Source organism: Globicephala melas, chromosome 15 (assembly GCF_963455315.2).
Source record: "Globicephala melas chromosome 15, mGloMel1.2, whole genome shotgun sequence".
In the NCBI taxonomy this organism is placed as follows: domain Eukaryota; kingdom Metazoa; phylum Chordata; class Mammalia; order Artiodactyla; family Delphinidae; genus Globicephala; species Globicephala melas.
Window position 1 is genome coordinate 82,510,870 of NC_083328.1, and position 19,102 is coordinate 82,529,971.

A 19,102-nucleotide genomic window follows, 5' to 3' on the forward strand; every position below is an offset into this window, starting at 1 on the left:
GCAGCGGCGGCAGCAGCTCCCGCAGCTCCTGCTCTGGTCCGCCTCGGTCCGCGGCGGCCATCAGACCCCTCGGCTTCGGCTCGAGGGGCCGGGAGCCGCGCGCTCGGCTCGGTCAGACCGACACCACCCTCCCCGCGCGGTCCGCAGTCCGCCCCGCGCGCTCCTCCCCGAGGAGCCGAGCCCGCGCCCGGCCCGCCCGCCCGGCTGCCCCGGCCCTCTCCGCCCGCGTGAGGCCGCCCGCGCCCGGCCCCGCCGCCGCCGCCGCCGCCGCAGCCCGGCCGCGCCCCGCGCCCCGCCGCCGCCGCCGCCATGGGCTGCCTCGGAAACAGTAAGACCGAGGACCAGCGCAACGAGGAGAAGGCGCAGCGCGAGGCCAACAAAAAGATCGAGAAGCAGCTGCAGAAGGACAAGCAGGTCTACCGGGCCACGCACCGCCTGCTGCTGCTGGGTAAGGGCGGGGCGGGGGGCGCCGGCCCCGGCCCGGCCCGGGGGCCCCTCGGGGCGCCCCGCAGGCCGCGCGCGCCGAGCCCGCCCCCCGCCCCGGGCGCGCGCTCCCGAGCCCGCCGCCTGCCCGCGGGCTCAGTCTCTCGGGGGCGAGGCCGGAAGGGGGACCCCGGGGCGCCATTCGGCCGGGCGGGGGCCCAAAATGGGTCCGGGGGCCGTGGCGACGCGGGCGCGGGTCCCCCTCCCCTGGCCGCTCGCTCTCTGTCTCTCTCTCGCCCTCCCCCTCGCTCTTCTTTCTCTCTTTTTCCGCGAGGCCTACACGACGCCAGGGGTTCGGGTGCGTGTTGGGGAGGGGGAGGGGGAGTCCCACAGGGCTCGGGAGACTGCGACAAAAAGAGGGTTTCGGGGACAGGAAATGGGGTGGCGGGCCGAGGGAGGGGGACCCGCCTCCGTTGGGTGTGTGATTTGTTGGGAGAGGGAAGGGGAGAAAGCGAGAGGGGCCGGCGGAGAAGGGGGTGACGCGGGGGGGGGCGCCGCGGTGGCGGAGGGGGCCTCGTCGAGGGGAGAGGTTCGGCGGGAGAAGTGGCTGAGGAGAGTGGGGGCGGGTGACATCAGCCCCTCGGAAGGGCTCGGAGTGGTAAAGGTGGTGCAGCGAGGGGGAGGGGGCGCGGGCGAGTCGTGGCGCCGGAGTGGGGGGGCGGGCGGAGGAGGGAGCGCGGCGGCCGCTGGGCGCGACTTGGTGCGTTGCGGGCAGGACACACTGTGTGCGCGGAGCAGACGTGTCCCGGGCCGGGCCGTGGAAGGAAGAGAAGGAGAATCGAATAAAATAAGGCCGAAAAAAAAAAAATGGAGTTAGTACTCTAAGTGCCCAGTGAAGCCAAATGACACGTCATTTTACAGTATGACCTTTTTTCCCCTTCCAGATATGCAGGCTCTTTGAAAAGCAAAGAAGAGAATTAACTGTAGCAGCTGCCGCCCCCCCAAACCATTAACACACACACACACACTTTCCTGTTAGTCGGCCACATTGAGAGCGCTTTGTGAAAAAAATGGAAAGAAAAAAAAAAAAGACATGCACAGATCAGAACTGGAAAATGACATTTGTCTGTAAATGGCTTCTTGGTCTGGAAATGGCGTGGTTTTTTTTGTCCTTTTCAAGGTGGGAGGGGGATTGAGAATGCTTTAAGGAAAAGACTTTTTTTCCAGGTGGAAGGAGATGAGACTACGTTAGTTGTTTGTCAAGTGACATTTGGTTGTTTGGTTTGGGGTTTTCTCTTTTGATTGCGGTTTTTCCTCTTTGGCCAAAAAAAAAAAAAAAAAACGCGGGTGGGGGTGTGTGTCAACTCTAAGGAGATGGCCTTTTCCCCTTTTGTCTTAAAGGTGCTGCTTTGGGAAAATAAATCAAACAAAAGCATAAAAGAAATTGTTGAAATAACCAGAAGAATTACACAAGCATTAATTAGTATGGAAGTTTTCCACTTCCTTAGTAATTTGGCTATCTGAGTTAATTTGTGAATTTGCTAGGTTAAGACCTAGTTCATGGTCACATATCAACAGAACAGCTTGATTATGAAGAATAAAATGTAAAGGGCTGTTTTTTCTTTGTGGTGGCGTCTGCTTTGCTTTTTTTTTTTGGATGGGTCACGTCTTTGTTCTCCTGGGTCCAGATTTATGTAAAGCAGAAAATTATTAAGTGAAAATAAGTCCCTTTGGTGTGTGTTTATGCATTTGCAATTACAGTAATTAAATGGTACGTATGTTGAGGTGTCGTCAAAAACTTACAAAAGGTGGAACTATGCTATGTGAATATTAATGTGCCATGTAATTTGATTTCAAAGTATAAGCCTAGAAAAGTCTAGAATCTTTGCTAGGAACACTCCTGCTATCTGAATACTAATTTAAAACAAGTGTGATGTTAATGGTACCTTAAATTTCTAACAGCCTTGCACGGACATCACAAAGTCTTCACTTGAGACTGTTGCTCTGAACACACCTGGCATCACTGGGCTAACCTTTCCCAGGTGTCTTAGCCCTATTACCATAACTTATTGAAGGCTCTGGCATAGGGGGGTCTGCAGCCCAAGGCAGTGCCACACATTTTGCATCTTTAAATCGTGATTCTCACCAAATGATGCCCCCCCACGCAAAAGAGGAAAAGTAGTGATGCCCAGAATCCTCTTTTTTAATTTAATGATATGAAATCTGAGTGAATTACAGTATCACAAAAGATCTGGCAGTAATTTTTCAGTCCGATTCTCCAATTTCCTAAATGTGGAAACTGAGGCACGGACCTGTTTGTGCCCTAAAGAGAGGTGATACACACTTTAACACGAGAGTGTTGGAGATTCTGATTAAGACTATGTATTCTCTTCATGGAATCTCTTAATCGTACCTTTAATATTTTAATTTATGAGAGTTAGGCTCATTAAGATAGAATGTTTGCTTTGAAATCAATGTTTCTGTGGAAACTGATTTTAACTTTTTACAGATATTGATTACAGCCTTGTGAGAAGGCAAGAGAAGGAGGAATGCTTTGCTCTCTGGGCAGTAAAACAAAACAATTAATAAAATTAAAAGTGAAAAAGAGGACTAAAAAACCAAACAGGTTTGTGCTTGAGGAGGACAGAAATTGTCCCCTCAGGGTTAGTTGCTGGAGAGAGTATCCATTTGCAAAAACAGAAAATGAGAAACTAGCAATCCTCCTTCTAGCTTGGTGGAACTGTGTTTTTTCCATAAAATATATGTTTTTACAAATGAAAGGTGGTTTAAAATGGGGGCATGTGCCCCTTCTAAGCTCTGTTCGTTGGGAAGGGCTTGGAATCTTTGAAAATTCAGTGGTTACCAGGAATATTTTCCCTTCTGATTAAAGTCCTGCCCTTTTAACATGCTAATAGGGTAGTTCTCAAGCCCTGTATTTAATATTTAAATGTGTTTTTCGAGAAGGTGACAGCAAATCAATGGTGTCCCCCCCACCATGGTTGTTGTATCCAGAGTTTATCTTTAGAAAAACAAAGTTAGCAGGAAAAGGGGGAGGGGTGTGGAGAAGTGGATAAAATGTAATAGTATGGGGCTTAGGGGTTGATTTTTAAGTAGCCCGGGGGGCGAGAACCCTGCAGAGAAGGCAGCAGCCTTGAGAAAATGTTGAAGAGGCAGTCGCTGCGTCAGTACGTGATCTGGGGGCGCCTGCAGGGCCGGGGCATTGTTTTGTGAATACTGGGGTATTTTAACCATGAAACATCTGACGAGCAGTGAACTATGTGGCCGTATACATTAATGTGTACATTTTTACCAGTGAACGCTCATAGTTCAAACATCCAGTTTCATGGCTTTAACAGCAATTTTCTTGACCCCCCCCTCCCATGACAGAATTGCGTCATTCTTTCTTTGCCCCTTTGCCCACCCCACAAATTTTAAGGCAACCAAAAGGAAAAATAAAAAGAAGAAAACAAAACACCTAAACAAACCAAAACCTTTCATTCTTGTTTGTTGTTCTGACGGTGGAATACTGCAGGTACACACAAAGTTGGATGTTTATTTCATTTTCTCTGCGTCGAAATGTCAAGGAAAATTGCAAGTCTCTTGTTTGTTTTTTGTGTGTTGCTTCTATGGAGAAAACGGCAGTCCTCTTTCTCTCTCCTCCCTGCCCAAAGTGTGTAAAATGCCTCCCTCTTAACCTGAGACTTACTTTCATTTTCTAGGTGCTGGAGAATCTGGTAAAAGCACCATCGTGAAGCAAATGAGGATCCTGCATGTTAATGGGTTTAATGGAGAGTAAGTGTCAAATCTGTGGCAAGGGCACAGGCAGAGTAGCACATTGGATGCTAACCTTTAGGAAGTTCAGGTAGCTTTTGGGGGCTGGGCAACGTCCGCTTGAATTTTTTCAGCCTACATGTTAGAAAATCCAGGGAAGAGCTCTTTAGGGGTTGTTCTCCTCTCCCTCCTTTTACTCTTTGGTGCAGCAACGAGACAGTAATAATAATAAAGTCCCAGTGTTGGCCCTGTGACGGGTCTGCGGCAGATTTTGGTGCAGTGGGTCTCAGACATAGCTGACTCTGGCCGTGGCCACCCTTTTGCCTGGTGACGCTGACCACTGCAGAGACGCCCCCCGCCCCCAGGCACATTTCAGCGCAATGCACCAGTGCAGGATGTTGTAAACTACTAGGGAAACATGGTTTCAATAATATTCTCACATAGAACTAAGTTGGAAGAGTCAGCCCTTGTTCATAATTCCTCATTCCCCACCCCTCACCCCCTTTGGAATTATCATGGGTAGATCATTGTTTCCCTTTTTAAAAATCGATGGTCTTGCCTAAAGAAAAGAAAAAGGAGACGTTTAAATGATGGAAAGGCTGGGAGTTGGGCACTTCCGGCCAGACCAAGAGGTACTTTTGCCTTTGAAAAGTCCTTCAGGGCATTTTGCTATAGGACAATGTGACAATACCGCAGTGAGAATAAAGATGAAACGAGAGAGTGCCTATATCAGGGATGTAGAAGACGGGCATGGCGTTCTGCTTGCCAGGAAGGATGCAAATAAGGGGCACAAGTCTCCCCAGACCCAGCCTCTGTTTTCACGGGGGTGAGAGCAGTTAACCTCACTAGATTACAAACACCTGAAGCCACTAGTCTGCAGTTAGTAGTTGGTTAGCAATCCTATTCCCTTTCTTAAACCTGGATTCAGTTGAAAGTTGCCTTCCCCCTTGGTTTCAAAAGGGAAGATTGAGTCAAAGGGGCATAGTTTAATTCAGTTGTGCACCCAGAACAAACCAGTTAAAAAAAAAAGTTACTGTTGCCTACTAAGGGCGGGGGGGGGGGGGGGGGGGACATGACAAAGATGAATTTTATCACCTTTCAGAGGTAAAAGAGCTGAGCTGAAGGCAGTTTATGGAAAACAGGCTCTTTATGGAAAATTCTAGAATTTCTTAGACCAAATAAGGGGGGGTGGAGAAAAGGATGACATCGCCCATACAAATGGACATTTTAGTTTAGGATGCTTTAAGCTTTAAAATTCAGAGGGATGGACTATTAATTTTATGAATGGCTCCTGATGAGTTACCGATACGCACATACATGCTGTTAATTAGTCAGTTGACTTGTCACAAACCAGTCTGAAATTCTTAATTTCTAAAGCCTTGCCACCAGAGTTGCCATCCGTCAATTAAAACAAAAAACCTGAAATAGGCTCCTTGCTATGATTTTGTAATCTAAAGAAAAATCTTGCATAATTTTCCCCCCTGCAACTTGCTGGGGAGAGCTTCTTCATGAGGCTAGTTAAGCAAAAATAATTTGACCATGTACCCTCTAGATAAATATTTTGATTAAAACTGGACATGGCTCGAATTTTTTAAAAGGATGCAGCAGCCACTGTTTACCTTAGCTCGAGTCCAATAGAAGATAGGACATCCTTGACATAATTCACTTAAAGTTTTATTACTCTGCAGATTGCCCTAAAATTTTTTAATTTTTAGGGAAAGGATTCTCCTCCCTAAGTGAGCCCGTTTGTAATGCAGACGAGGCATTTAAACCAGAACTTCTCTTTTCTATTTTTTCAAAAGAGGAAGCGCCATTCCCAGTTTGCCTGCTTTGTAGAGGAAGCCATAGGTAATCTCCGAGGATGGTAAATTTAGTCCGTGAAAGTGACATACAGGGGAATTCTTTATGTGAGTTTAGAAACCTTATTTTTATCTTGTCCAACTGAGCCTCCTTTTTTCTTTTTCCTCGCTGTGGTATTGCAACAAAAGCGGTTTCCTTCTCCACTAGGAATTCCCTGTGAAGTGGGGACATCCGTCCACGAAAGGGTGTTTTGTGTGGTGCAGGGTCTCTCCCTCCTTCCTCCATAAATGTGCGCTTTGTCAGGGCTGGGCTGAGCTATTACATTTGCCTTAACTGTCCGCAGACTGCTGTGCCAAGTACATCTGCAGAGTAACATGTCATTAATCTGACCTTCAGAAATACAGAGGTCAAATGCGGATTTTCCTAACTCAACGCTAACTCTCTATCTTACATTAAAAAAAAAAAAGTGCCGTTAACACTGGTTGAGCTGATAAGCTAATCAAGTACAAACCTACGTAGACAGCTTAAGCCATCTTGCCCGTCCCACCTTCGAGGAGGATTTCCTACCATTCATGAAGATTGGGTTTTGGGGGGTGGGGAGGGTTGGTGGTAGTGGGTGGGTTTTATTCTTTTTATTTTTTGTTGCCTTATGGTCCAGGCACACTTTTAATTGATGACAGTTTATGGGGAGCAATTATATAGAAATAACATAGGTAGTTTCCCGACTACAAAAAGGGAGGAAATTAATATTGGCACCAGGAAATCATGGGCCAAAAGCACCCATGTCTGTGTTCAGATGCAACATGGTGAAGATTGAGGTCTGGGACAATCAGGGGCCGTATGCGCTGCTGTATTCTCCAAAGAATTGTGAGATAAATCACTGCTTTAGCTCCCTGATGCACGTACGTTTAGTGAAAGCACAAGAAAATATCCGTCTCTTCTGTACCCGACGGGAGTCCCCAGAGGACTCTGCTAATACTGCAGCGAAGGTGTGGAATTCTTCCCTCTACGGCCTGCAGTCTCAGTAGACATTCCAATTTAGCCAGAAAGGCGACCTAAGAATTAACGGGAGGATGGTGGCCATTTGTTTAGGAATGTAGAGAGGCTGTGTGGGGTTTTTGTGAAATTGCGGTGCCTTGCAGATTAGGTGAGCTTTCAATCTCTCTTTAAAAGGGGCGGCGAAGAGGACCCGCAGGCCGCAAGGAGCAACAGCGATGGGTAGGCACATTCAAAAACAGAGAAACTTCTTCACACGCACATTTGACACACACGAGGGTCATACTGGGAAACTGAGGGCACAGAGACCCGGGAAGAAAACCAAAATCATTTAAGGGCCATCAGCCATCTTGGTGTATGTCTGCAAACAGCATCATTTCTTAACATTTCAGAGCAAGTGAAGGTGCAAAACAATTTTTTTTGGCCAACCTTAAAGTATAATTAGATCCAGCTGGGGGGAGGCTATAGATTTCAGCTTTAGACGATCAGTTTAGGGTTTCTCTACAATTGATGTTTTTCCATATGGTTTCTATCCTCCCCCCAACCCCCCAGCTCACCATCTGAATTGGCTGCTTGCTTTTAAAACTGGCTACTTGTTTTTAAAACTACTAAATTCCATCTACCCAGTGGTTGGTCTGATTTTAAAATTTCAGACCTCGGGCGGGGCGGGGGGGATTTTTTTTTTTTACCTCTATTAAAATACGTGGTGCCACACTGTCCTTAATTTTGGGAAAACAGCATGCCGAGGAGGAGGGGAGGTCATTGTTGAGAATGATCTCGAAAAGCCTCTGGTCTTTTTAAAATTGTCAACTTTATTTTAACCCAAGGCACTTTATGTTAGCTAGTGGACAGGAAATTAATGATGGCCTCCATCTTTTTCCATTCATTATCAAATTATTTTTTTCTTCACTTCCTGCATCCGCACTGCCCATCACGCCCGTGCGCGCGCGCACACGCACACACACGCATGCCAGGTAACCCTCTGAGCACTGCTTTGCTTATTCAGCTTGCAGTGGGGGAGCAGCTATTTCTCCTGAGAACATGCAGAGCCGACTGACCTAGCCTAGGGCATCTCAAAGAAATAGCTTCTGTGGCCTGGGAGGGGAGGGGCAAAGGATACTAGGGGGTTGGGACTAAGTAACTGACACATGTTTGTTCATCTGTTTTTTTTAGACAACATTACCCCTAGATGATGGCTTCAGTGTCTCATCTTCCCGGCTATGTCCTATCACACTTTGCATGCTGGAATTGCCCGTCTTAGGAACTTCTAATAAGAATACTATTCTGTTGGGGAGGGGGGAGGGGGGAGGGGCCCTACCACCTAACCTCTAAAGATAACAACAAAAAAAAAAACCAAAAAAAAAAAAAAAAGAATCCCTAATTGACAAAAATGTAGTGTATCAACTATCCAAGGCATCTACATAAAAAGTGATTGACAGTTTACTGTACCAAAAGTTGGCATTTGAGAGCTACGACACATCTTTACTGAGCCACCTACTGTGTACTAGATGCTATGCTAGACCCCTGAACCCTTCTAATACCTACTAACAGCCTGCTCTTCTGTGACTCTGTTCTACAAGTAGAAATAAGTATTAACATATGTGATAAATAAAAATTATCTGCATGTCTCAGCAATCCCTGTATCTTGTGTCTGTCTTCTGTCTTTTCCCACCAAAGGGAAAAAAGAAAGGCATAAAGATAAAAGAAAGGTATAGAACTTAGTACGACATAGCCTTCCCCTAATACTTAGCTGAAGGGGGGAGCGGGGTGGGCAGCTCTTAGAATTCAAACCTAGCATAGAAAGCAGCCCTGATCTGCTTTATACGTGGGGGGGGGGGGGAGAAGCTACAATATCCTATAAGTACTTCCAGCCCCCATTTTTCAGTCCATCAGAATTCTAGCAATTGATATACAATTTGGCTTTGTTAAGTAGTTTAGAGACATCTGAGGAATTTTCTCCAAATGTCACAATCAACATTAAGTTCATTAAGCGATAGTAAAAATTATGATAAACCTGCCAGCCCCCAGAATCATAGCTCCATCTACAGAGTAACTGCTTCAATGGAGGAATTTTTATGTTTTAGTATTACACGCCCGAATTAGATTTTAGATTTCTATTTTAGCTGTTTTATACTTGATATACTCCCACACCTATTCACATACGTAGATGAATACTGAACACGTTCTCAGAATATCCGTATTTAAGACTGGAAGTTTTCCAATTATCATACTACTACTTAGACCAAAATATCAAACTGAATGAAAGAATCAGGTTTCTGGAAATAACTTTGCTCTTGCTCTTTGTTCATTTGGGTATTAAATACCCGGACATATCTAATTTTAACTCTGGTGGGACCATAAAAACAGGTTAAAGGCTCTCGGTACCATGAAAGTGGAGCTTGTATCTAATGAATGGGAATGGATTTGTCCTATGGGGTTTTGACTTTGAATTCCTGGGTGAACGTTAGGGACAAACACGTGTCCTTTTAAAACCCCAACGGCTTAAATACCTGATTCAGACTGTAGCACCAAGTCTGGACACGATTAGTAATTTTCAGAAACGTACGAAGCAGAATAGCCCCACAGAGAGGGGTCGGGACACTCGCCCTTTAAGCCTAGGGTCGTTGCGTTTAGAGTCTGGGGGCTTGGGGCACGGATCCCACTCTCCTAGTTGGCAGCACAGCTTTCATATCCGTGCCTGGAGTTCTCCCGACCATGAGGGGGTTCCTGGTACCATCTGTCGCCCCACACCCTCAGCCCCTGATGAGCACAGCACCTCTAAACCAGCTCCTGATTCCGGTGTGAGAGGGGCGGGGTCTCAAAGGCTAGTTTGCCCCTGGGGTAGGGATGAAATGCGATGAGATCATTCAGAAAACGAGGGCCCACCCCTCAAACGAATATGCAAGGAAAGGCCAGGTTCTCGAGGGGCGGGGCTCTTGCAGGAGAGCACGTGACATCCCCCATCCCCCACCGCCGTGGTCCCCCGACCCGAGAGCCGCCTCCCCACGTCACATGCTGACCTCCCCCCTGGGCTGCACTTTGCTGTTACCCGCCCCCCTCCCCCCCACCCCGCGTGTCCTCCGCATTAATGTCCTGTCGTGTTCTGCCTTGAGGGGCTACGTGTTTAATTTCTACCTCCATCCCACGACTCTTGGGCAATTAACCCCGTGAATACGTCAAAAATTGGGACTCTCTTTAAAGACATTTCTTTAAAAATCCCGGCAAGAAAAACGTAAACTCTGTCTCCCCCTCTGTCGTCCTGCCTCTGTCACTCAGACCCTCCCTCCCTCAGCCTCAGTCCCCTCCTCTGTGAGGACAGCACCTTAGGTCCTCGTGACGGTGCTGTCACGTCCCAGGGCCCAATACGCAGTAGGTGTGTCATGGCTGTGGGTTCAGTACCCCATCCCACCCCCCAAACCAAGAGGTGACGCCTGGGCAGTAGAGTGGCAAGATTTACACCCTGAGCAAGAGGTCCTTAACCCCTAAAAACACAAATCCGAGAATGTTCCCTGGCTGTGCCTGTGATGAAGGACAGTGTCTGAAAGACACAGGGGGACAAACAACGTCAGGGGACCACAGAGCCAAAGGGCGTGGCCTTTATCTGTGGTCCCAGGGACCCTGAACGTAGATGGTTCCACATCTACACACAGGCCGTCCCAGGTGCCCAAGTTAATAAGCAACAAACGCTAACCTCTACTTAACGGAGGGACAAGAGCCACACCGCCTCCCTCCCCTCCCCCCAATAAACCCCAGATCATAAAGCCTTCCGGGGGCAGAATGTTATTTTACCTTATTCACATCGAGGGATCGATCTATATTAACATCATCAACTAGGAATGTCATCCACTGCTGCTGGCTGCAGTGACTATTGAAATAAACAAAAATAAATAGGGCCCCAAAGCCCTCAAATCTGTAATTAACACCACCACCTGCATTTCATCCACTGGTTGTCCGTGTGCTAATCCAGTGACTGAGGAAGCCCCAAGGCACACCTTGAACTTTTCCCCCTCCCAACCCCACCCCCAAAGCAGGGATGCTAGCAAGGGCCAGTAGGAACCTTTTTGGAAGTGCTGGTGTGCGGTGTGGGCCTCAAGAAAATGGAAGCACCCCTGAATAGTGATGAGCCAGCCCCCACTTCTGGTACAGTAGCCTTGATCCTTATCTAGATGCCGACTTGGTAATCTGCCCCAATTGGGCGTGTCCTCAGGACACAGTCTGGGAGGTTATCATTTGAAACCACCTTTATTCTCCAACCTCTGCACCGATCTGAACCCACCACTCCTTCAAGAACAGAATACTATTTTGGTTGGAAAATCGTGATTGAAGCGACACTGTGAGTCAGCGTGATGCAATATGATTTTTTTTTTCCTTTTCAATCCCACTGTAGTGAGAAGGCAACCAAAGTGCAGGACATCAAAAACAACCTGAAAGAGGCCATTGAAGTACGTGCCTGGTCCTTTTTGTCATTCTTTTAGCCTCCCTGTCAGACAGCGCTGTTCCCCTGACCGCTTTGCTCCGTCATTTTCAGACCATCGTGGCCGCCATGAGCAACCTGGTGCCCCCTGTGGAGCTGGCCAACCCCGAGAACCAGTTCAGAGTGGACTACATTCTGAGCGTGATGAACGTGCCAGACTTTGACTTCCCTCCCGTAAGCTAAGCCCGTGCCCCTTCCCACCCCACACACCCCCTGGGCTGTCCCCCCGCACAGGCACGCTGCCAGCAAAACCCATTTCTGTGATATTGATAGGAAAAATCATCGTTAGAGCTTTGGTCAAGATGGATGAGCGAATTTCTGTCGCCCCTCGTGAGTCTTGGCTCGCCCGTCCCCACAAGTCAACGTCACAGTTCAGTACTACAGCTCTCGCTGTATTAGATTGTAAATCTTTATGAGAAAAAGTCACGAGTTGTGGCAGCCTTAATTATTCCCCTATACACATCTTGTGACAAACTGTTAAGTATGACACACAAATGCTAATTGTCTGGCTAATCGAAGATATCCTAAGATACAAGGAATGCAGAAATGAGGAGCCAGCTCTGAGTTTTATAAACGGAAGATCTTCTCATTTGAAACAATTTGCCATTTAACCTTTATTAAGGTTTTTCTAAAGTCAGTCCTTGTCTTGGGGCAAATGAAGTCTTTTCTCATTATTCAGAAAAAAGAAAGAAAAGACCTTCACCTAAATAAATCATAACCCAGGCACTGTCCTCTATGCACCCTGGCTGGCGTGGACACTGCTTACAAAGATTTGTCTGCTCCATAAAGAACTATATTTAGGGAACACAAGATTGCCTGTGGCCCAAGCATATATGTTTTGACCCCTTTGTGGGGGAAGAATAGTTTATAAGAGGGGAACAGGAAACAAGATGGAAAGATGGGCAAGTTTATAAGGCCCAGAAGGAAAAGACTTGTCTACAGCAAAAACAATGACTTATTGTTGCCTTTTGTCAGGCTTTCGTGGGAATTTGTGTTTGTGTATTTTAAATGGGTTTGGCTGCAAACTTCTCCTAGCAAGGAAGCAGTATTAGTAAGTACGGCTAGGTAAATTCTTTTAAATGGAAAAGAAGTCGAGCAGTAAACACAGCACACATAATGCCAGACACAGACTCTTTCATGAGACGTGATTCTGTATTTCTAATAGGAGAAAAAAGGCAGCCCGTTAAAAATACACCAGGACGGTGACCTCTTAAGAGGGTCTTCTGTTAGCTGAACTTCACGTTCCTGCCTACTTTTGACCCTTTTCTTGCTGCATTCACATTGCAGAAGAACCTCCTCTTTCCTTGTAAGGGACGAATTGCCCCGATACAATTAAAAATGTTATTCTGTTCAAATGAAATACGAATCATGACCTGCTGCAGTTTAAAACCACGCCGAGGTCACTTGCTCTTTTGATCGACAGGCATTGATGGACAAGGTCGGATTTGCCAGCAACTCCCAACCATAATATTTTTTTTCTAAAATTCAAATTTTCCTGGAAGGAAAATTTCGATCCCACCACATCTTCACAAATGAAAACGTCTTGTTTCCACGACATGGAATCATACATTGGCGGCGCCTCCTAATGAGCTTATAGTTCTCCTAGATGAGCCGTTGGGTGAACAAACTTATTCAGTAGTCTACTCTGGCCCCGCCCCCCACTCCAAAAAATATAGGCTGAAAACTACCCAAGAACAGTAATTCGCAATAAGAGGACAGCTGGATTCAATTTCTGAATACGTTTAGCGCACTGAAGGTCTTTATGAACGCCCATTCCTTCGTTCGCCCCGAAATTGGGAATAATCACGCCCAGGGTTGGTGGCAGAGTGAACTCCGGTCTCATTGACTTGGAGCAGCTCCCGCGTCTAAACCTTCCCTCTCGTGTTCACTTTCAGGAATTCTACGAGCACGCCAAGGCTCTGTGGGAGGACGAGGGGGTGCGTGCCTGCTACGAGCGCTCCAACGAGTACCAGCTCATCGACTGCGCCCAGTAGTGAGTAACCCCGTCTCCACATCCGCATGTGAGATAGGCACACACGGGCGCACGGAGAGAACCTTACAAACCTCGACTCCCACTTTTCAAGTTACTTGTAAATGAGTTCTTTTCATAGAGGCCAGCCAGTTATTCCCACCTGCGGTTAGAAAGTTCTAGTCTGATTCATTTGTTTTATAAAGCCCTTAATTGCACTTTTTAGTGCGGTGACATTATTTTTATACAAACAATTAATGCCTGTTAGAGCAAAATGATAATTACCTGCAATAAAGTGACATTCATAATTAATGAGCTTGAAGTAATTAATTGAATTGACCTCCAAGCGTTCAGGGAGATAGGGCAGCTCTCACACTTCGCATCAGGTAGAAATATTCTATTTTATTGCTGTAATGTAAAAACCTGACAAAGAGGAACAGTGAGGACAAAAATATGCCTCCTCCTCCTGGGTGACTGATAAGTTGCTTTGCTATTTCTGCTATCAGGTAGGTGACTACAGTAGCTGCCAGAGTGCCATGTTTCTGGTTCATCTAGAGTCGGGGACTGTGTTGAATTCCATTTCCTATCCTTATTTATTCATTCACACTGGGCCTTAATTCAAGGATGCTCCCCCCTTGGGGTCCTTGGTCTGTCCTTTCATGGGCTGCCTTCCAGTGGATGTGATAACACAGCTGGAAAGTTGCCTTTTAAATAGTTTATGACCCTCCTTATCCTGTACATAACATAGCAAATATGTGAGGTTCAGAGCCATCAAAAATATTTTAAAGGTGTCATTTGTTTGCTGACGTGGCACAAATATACTAAGTGGGCTCAGTTATCACTTTCTCAAGTTGGATTGTCTTTTATGACCGGGGGAAGGGCAAGAGAGATTTGTGATGTTTTAGCCTCTCTCATGTAAGTAACTGAAACTCACAAACAATTTTGCTATTGAAAATATTAAGTGACCAGGACCAAGGTACCCCGGCTGGCTCAGAACAAGCTAAAATCGCATGACGTAGGAGCCCCACGCCGGAGGATCTTATTGTGAAAACCACTCGAATAAACGGGAGGGAGGAAGAGGTGACAGCGCTCAAACAGCAAATGCAAAGCAAGCTCCCCAGAATCCTGTTAGAGACACATCACACAAGCTGATGTTAGGGGCTGTGAAACCTATCAGTTTATCTTTCCCTGGCCCTGCTTTCCCATCGAAAATGCATTTGATTATTTTCAGTTGTCACACCTGTAGCTATTTTGTGATTTTTTTTTTTTTTTTTTTTTAAATATACAAGCAAATCTGTATATTTTTTCAAGGAGCAGAAAAACAGTCCATCTGGGCCGGTCCCTGTGACCCTCCCACCCCCACCCCTTCTTCAACAAAGCCCCTGATTTTCTCAAAAGTTTGAGCTTAAAGCTGGAAGTGCTAATTATAGTAACGCAAAACAAATGGAAATCCTGGAATTGTTTGCCTTTTGTATTTTGGATCCAAGTCAGAAGTACAGGTACAAGATTAGGAGGGTTTAACCGTCCCAGTTTTGAGCGCTCTGGAAGTGGGGAGGGTGTAACAACTTCATTGATGAACAGTTAGCCAGTTTTTTTTTTTTGAATCTGACACCATTTAAAAGTTGCTTTTTTAAGGCAAAATTCAGTTACTCCTGCAACTTTATCTGAAAATGGCAACATTTGCACAATTTATGGAAAGTTTCAAGGGAACTCCAGGGAAAAAGGGAACATAGCTTGAATCTTAGAAAATGTCTTCCCCAGCCCGATGATTAAAGTAGCCCTGCCTCTGCAGTGACCAACGCGTTTCTGGTTTAACGGCCTTTATGTTAAAGTTGAGCTCCCGGTACCTTGCCCGTTCCTTAAGGTGCCTATTTTTATTTGTTGAGCTGGGGTTTGGCTGGCCTTACTCCAGATGTCTCTCTCACAAGATTTGGTGCTGATGATCTATTTATAGAACTGTGGTTCTGTTGCCATGGCAACATGCTGCAGGCCAGGGCGGCTGGGGAGCTATTTCTGGCCCGGTGCTGTAATGTAAGACTGATTGGGCAAGTCGGTATATCCTCTAAGCCAGACTAACTTTAAACTGGTAAAAAGGAAGGGGGGGGGGGGACCTTATAGAATTTCTTTAAATAGACTTTTCTCTCTTTGTGATTTTTTCCTGATTAGCCCACTTTACAACAATCCAGACCCCTGCCCCCCAAAAAGCTGGTTTTAATATTAACTTTTCACAGTAATTAAATTAGTCCAGTCTTTTAGAAGTTATTTTTCCTAACAGTGTATCTAGTCAGGCAACACAAGCAAGATACTTTTTACTTTGGGAACAGTTATGGCTGTGGAGCAGGAGATAGAAAACACTGCTTTTCCCCCTAAAGCTTTTGCATCACTAATGATGGCCCCTGAGACCGCCCCCGCCCCTCCACTGTACTTGCTCCCTGCCCAGATAAGGGCCCCTAACCTGGATGGCCGTGAGGTTTTTTGAAAACTCAAAGTTTAATATCTGGACTGTCCTATTTCATGGACCAAGTGGAACGGAAGGGAACTTTGTGTCTGTTTCCTGTTCACTGTGGTAAGGGCCAAAAGGGCCCCTTCTTAAAAGTAGAAGGAAGGGATACCCTTTCTGAGTAACTCAATCTTATTTTCATTAGTCCCTCGCTGGGGAGGGGGGGCGGGGGAATCCTTGTTTCTTTAAAGTATGCCATCTTTTTCATTTAAAAAAAAAAAACTGTGACGTGGAAGGGTACAGTTTTCAAACTACTCGCCATTTTAGTCAAAGGCAAACAATTTGAAAATCTGAATATTTTACTCAGTCTTTATCAAATGGCACAAAATCAGACCTGACTTGGGGCCTTCAGCTAATTGACATGCACAGAACCAGCCTTTTAAAATTAAAGCAAGACCAGAGCTCTGCACTGGCCTGTGCTGTACCTGTAGGCCAGGGGTCCTGAGAGCCCACCCCTAGTTCCTGGTTCCTAGACCTACTGGTCAGCCAGGTACATTTATCTTAAATTCTGTTTGCTCTAACCTTTTCTAAGGCATAAGCTTGGACTCATAATGAACACAAGCAACCTCCGCATTGACTTAATGCCAGGTAACTGGGGGGTGATCATTTCCATTTAGCTGGACTTGGCAGAGAGGCAGGAATAGTGGGCGAAGTGGCGTGACTGTGTGCTCACCCCTGTGCATTCTTCTTTCCCTCCCAGCTTCCTGGACAAGATTGACGTCATCAAGCAGGCTGACTATGTGCCCAGCGACCAGGTATGCACACGGTCTCACAAGCAGAGGACGCAGAGCCCTCTTTCCGAACGAGTCAAGACTTTTGCTCCAGACTGTCAATTATTAATAATGTTTAGGTTGGTTTGGGTGAGATCCCTTGACCTAAGATTTTGTTTTAGGACCTGCTGCGCTGCCGCGTCCTGACCTCTGGAATCTTTGAGACCAAGTTCCAGGTGGATAAAGTCAACTTCCAGTAAGTAAATGGCTCCCTTTAAAAAAAAAAAAAAAAAAAGAGAAAGAACGAGAGAGAGAGATTTCTTGACGTTCCCTCTGGCAGGGAGAATGGTGGACCAGTGTTGGCCCTTGGGGTGACCAGGTGTCATTTCTCTCCTGCAGCATGTTCGACGTGGGCGGCCAGCGTGATGAACGCCGCAAATGGATCCAGTGCTTCAATGGTACGGAAGCCATGGGCTTCTCTGCTCTTTAAGGACATTTTGGTCTTTTCATCGTCAAGGATCATTTTCTCTTCTAACGTGCACTGCTTTTGCTTTCTTGTGCCGAAGATGTGACTGCCATCATCTTCGTGGTTGCCAGCAGCAGCTACAACATGGTCATCCGGGAGGACAACCAGACCAACCGCCTGCAGGAGGCGCTGAACCTCTTCAAGAGCATCTGGAACAACAGGTTTGGGCGTGACCCCCGGTCTCCTCCCCACTGATCTCAAGGCCCTGTATTTGCATGGCTGGTAGAAAAGAATCTTGTGCGAGTTCTTGGGCAAGCATCTCAAACCCCTTGCAGAAAGAATCCTTTCTTTTCCTGAGCATTAAACCTGCGTCTCTCTCTCTTAGATGGCTGCGCACCATCTCTGTGATTCTGTTCCTCAACAAGCAAGATCTGCTCGCTGAGAAAGTCCTTGCTGGAAAATCGAAGATTGAGGACTACTTTCCAGAATTTGCTCGCTACACGACTCCTGAGGATGGTATGTGTGGCCTTCTGCAGTTGATTAGTGCCCCCTTGGTCCTACGGGGTGTCTTGCATATGTTAAAAATTTCTGTTCTGGATTTTTAAAATGAACATCCTCTAAGAATGGAACCCCCCGCTCCCTCAACCACCACCACACTATAAGGGATCTGTAGGGAGGAGCCAAAGAACCTTATTTTTTTAATCACTTAAGTAACAAAATATTTATATTCTTTGCAGCGACTCCCGAGCCCGGAGAGGACCCACGCGTGACCCGGGCCAAGTACTTCATTCGAGATGAATTTCTGGTGAGTAGAGACTGTCTTTGGTTCCCTCTCTCTGCTTGTTCTCTTATCCTTAGGGGCGCAAGTTTCCTTACTTCTAAATTTGGGGATCAAACCATCCAGTTCCTCAGTGTTATTTCACCAATAGTCAGTATGAATTTAGCCTTTGTGCCCCTCAACTTGGGTTTGTTTTAACATAACGTCAGTGACTGGTGGGCAGTCCTTGGTAGGTGACCCCACTGCCGACAGGGGGACTTACTGGAGAGGCGGCACTGACCGAGTTTCCTTCTTTGCCCACAGAGAATCAGCACTGCTAGTGGAGACGGGCGCCACTACTGCTACCCTCACTTCACCTGCGCTGTGGACACAGAGAACATTCGCCGTGTGTTCAACGACTGCCGTGACATCATCCAGCGCATGCACCTCCGTCAGTATGAGCTGCTCTAAGAAGGGAACTTCCAAATTTAATTAAGGCCTTAAGCACAATTAATTAAAAGTGAAACGTAATTGTACACGCAGTTGATCACCCACCATAGGGCATGATTAACAAAGCAACCTTTCCTTTCCCTCAAGTGATTTTGCGAAACCCCCTTTACCCTTCAGCTTGCTTAAATATTCCAAATTTAGAAAGCTTAAGGCGGCCTACAGAAAAAGATAAAAGAAAAAAAGGCCACAAACGTTCCCTCTCTCTTTAAGTAAGTAAAATAACAGCAGCAAACAGAAATAAAGAAATAAAAGAATAAATGACATAAATGAAACAAATGAAATAAATATTGTGTTGTGCAGCATTAAAAAAATCAAAATAAAAATTAAATGTGAGCAAAGGATGTGACTCCCGTGAATTATTTGTGGTTTCGAGCAGACACCCATTGTCCAGGGTTTTGACTGCATCAAAAGTTGGGAGGCCCCTGTGGTGAGGTGACAAGGCCCCAGGGTTATAAGTGGGTATAAAATATCGCCACTCTATGTTTTTGTTGACCGAACCTTGGGTTTCTGAAAACAATTTGCAGACGATACAAAATGTCCACTCTGTCCTCCTCTCGAACCATGCCCCATAGAAAACCACTAAGCCCCATCAAAAAAGTTCTGTGCTTTGATCACTGCTGCCCTATCCAAAGAGTCTATCGACTTATACCCTTATGTATTGTCTCACAGTGTGCCTGCTTACCTGGTCTCCCCAAAGAGGTGTTTGAATTTCAGCTGTCTGTCCTG

General features: G+C 46.3%; 2 protein-coding genes across 15 annotated transcripts in view; both read left to right on the plus strand.

Annotated features, from left to right (window-relative positions):
- LOC138842343 (neuroendocrine secretory protein 55-like) overlaps positions 1–8,621 on the plus strand; it is a 57,384-nt gene extending 48,763 nt beyond the window's left edge. Inside the window, exons 2-3 of the mRNA XM_070043699.1 lie at positions 4,143–4,215; positions 8,164–8,621. The gene's annotated coding sequence lies outside the window, so the exon portion shown is untranslated. The remainder of the gene's footprint in view (positions 1–4,142; positions 4,216–8,163) is intronic.
- The window catches only part of GNAS (GNAS complex locus), a 66,445-nt gene extending 47,730 nt beyond the window's left edge, over positions 1–18,715 (plus strand). For 3 of the 14 annotated variants that reach the window (XM_060285408.2, XM_060285402.1, XM_060285413.1), the window contains exons 2-13: positions 4,143–4,215; positions 7,168–7,211; positions 11,374–11,432; positions 11,519–11,638; positions 13,360–13,457; positions 16,634–16,688; positions 16,826–16,899; positions 17,043–17,101; positions 17,210–17,330; positions 17,495–17,625; positions 17,847–17,914; positions 18,191–18,715. In XM_060285408.2, the coding sequence (XP_060141391.1) occupies positions 4,143–4,215; positions 7,168–7,211; positions 11,374–11,432; positions 11,519–11,638; positions 13,360–13,457; positions 16,634–16,688; positions 16,826–16,899; positions 17,043–17,101; positions 17,210–17,330; positions 17,495–17,625; positions 17,847–17,914; positions 18,191–18,337 (1,049 nt within the window). In that variant the 3' untranslated portion in view covers positions 18,338–18,715. Of the gene's footprint in view, positions 1–254; positions 449–754; positions 782–4,142; positions 4,216–7,167; positions 7,213–11,373; positions 11,433–11,518; positions 11,639–13,359; positions 13,458–16,633; positions 16,689–16,825; positions 16,900–17,042; positions 17,102–17,209; positions 17,331–17,494; positions 17,626–17,846; positions 17,915–18,190 lie in introns of those variants that run through there. The other 11 variants (XM_060285409.2, XM_030841696.2, XM_060285410.2 and 8 more) reach the window with 8 other exon arrangements.
- Positions 18,716–19,102: the final 387 nt, after the last annotated feature.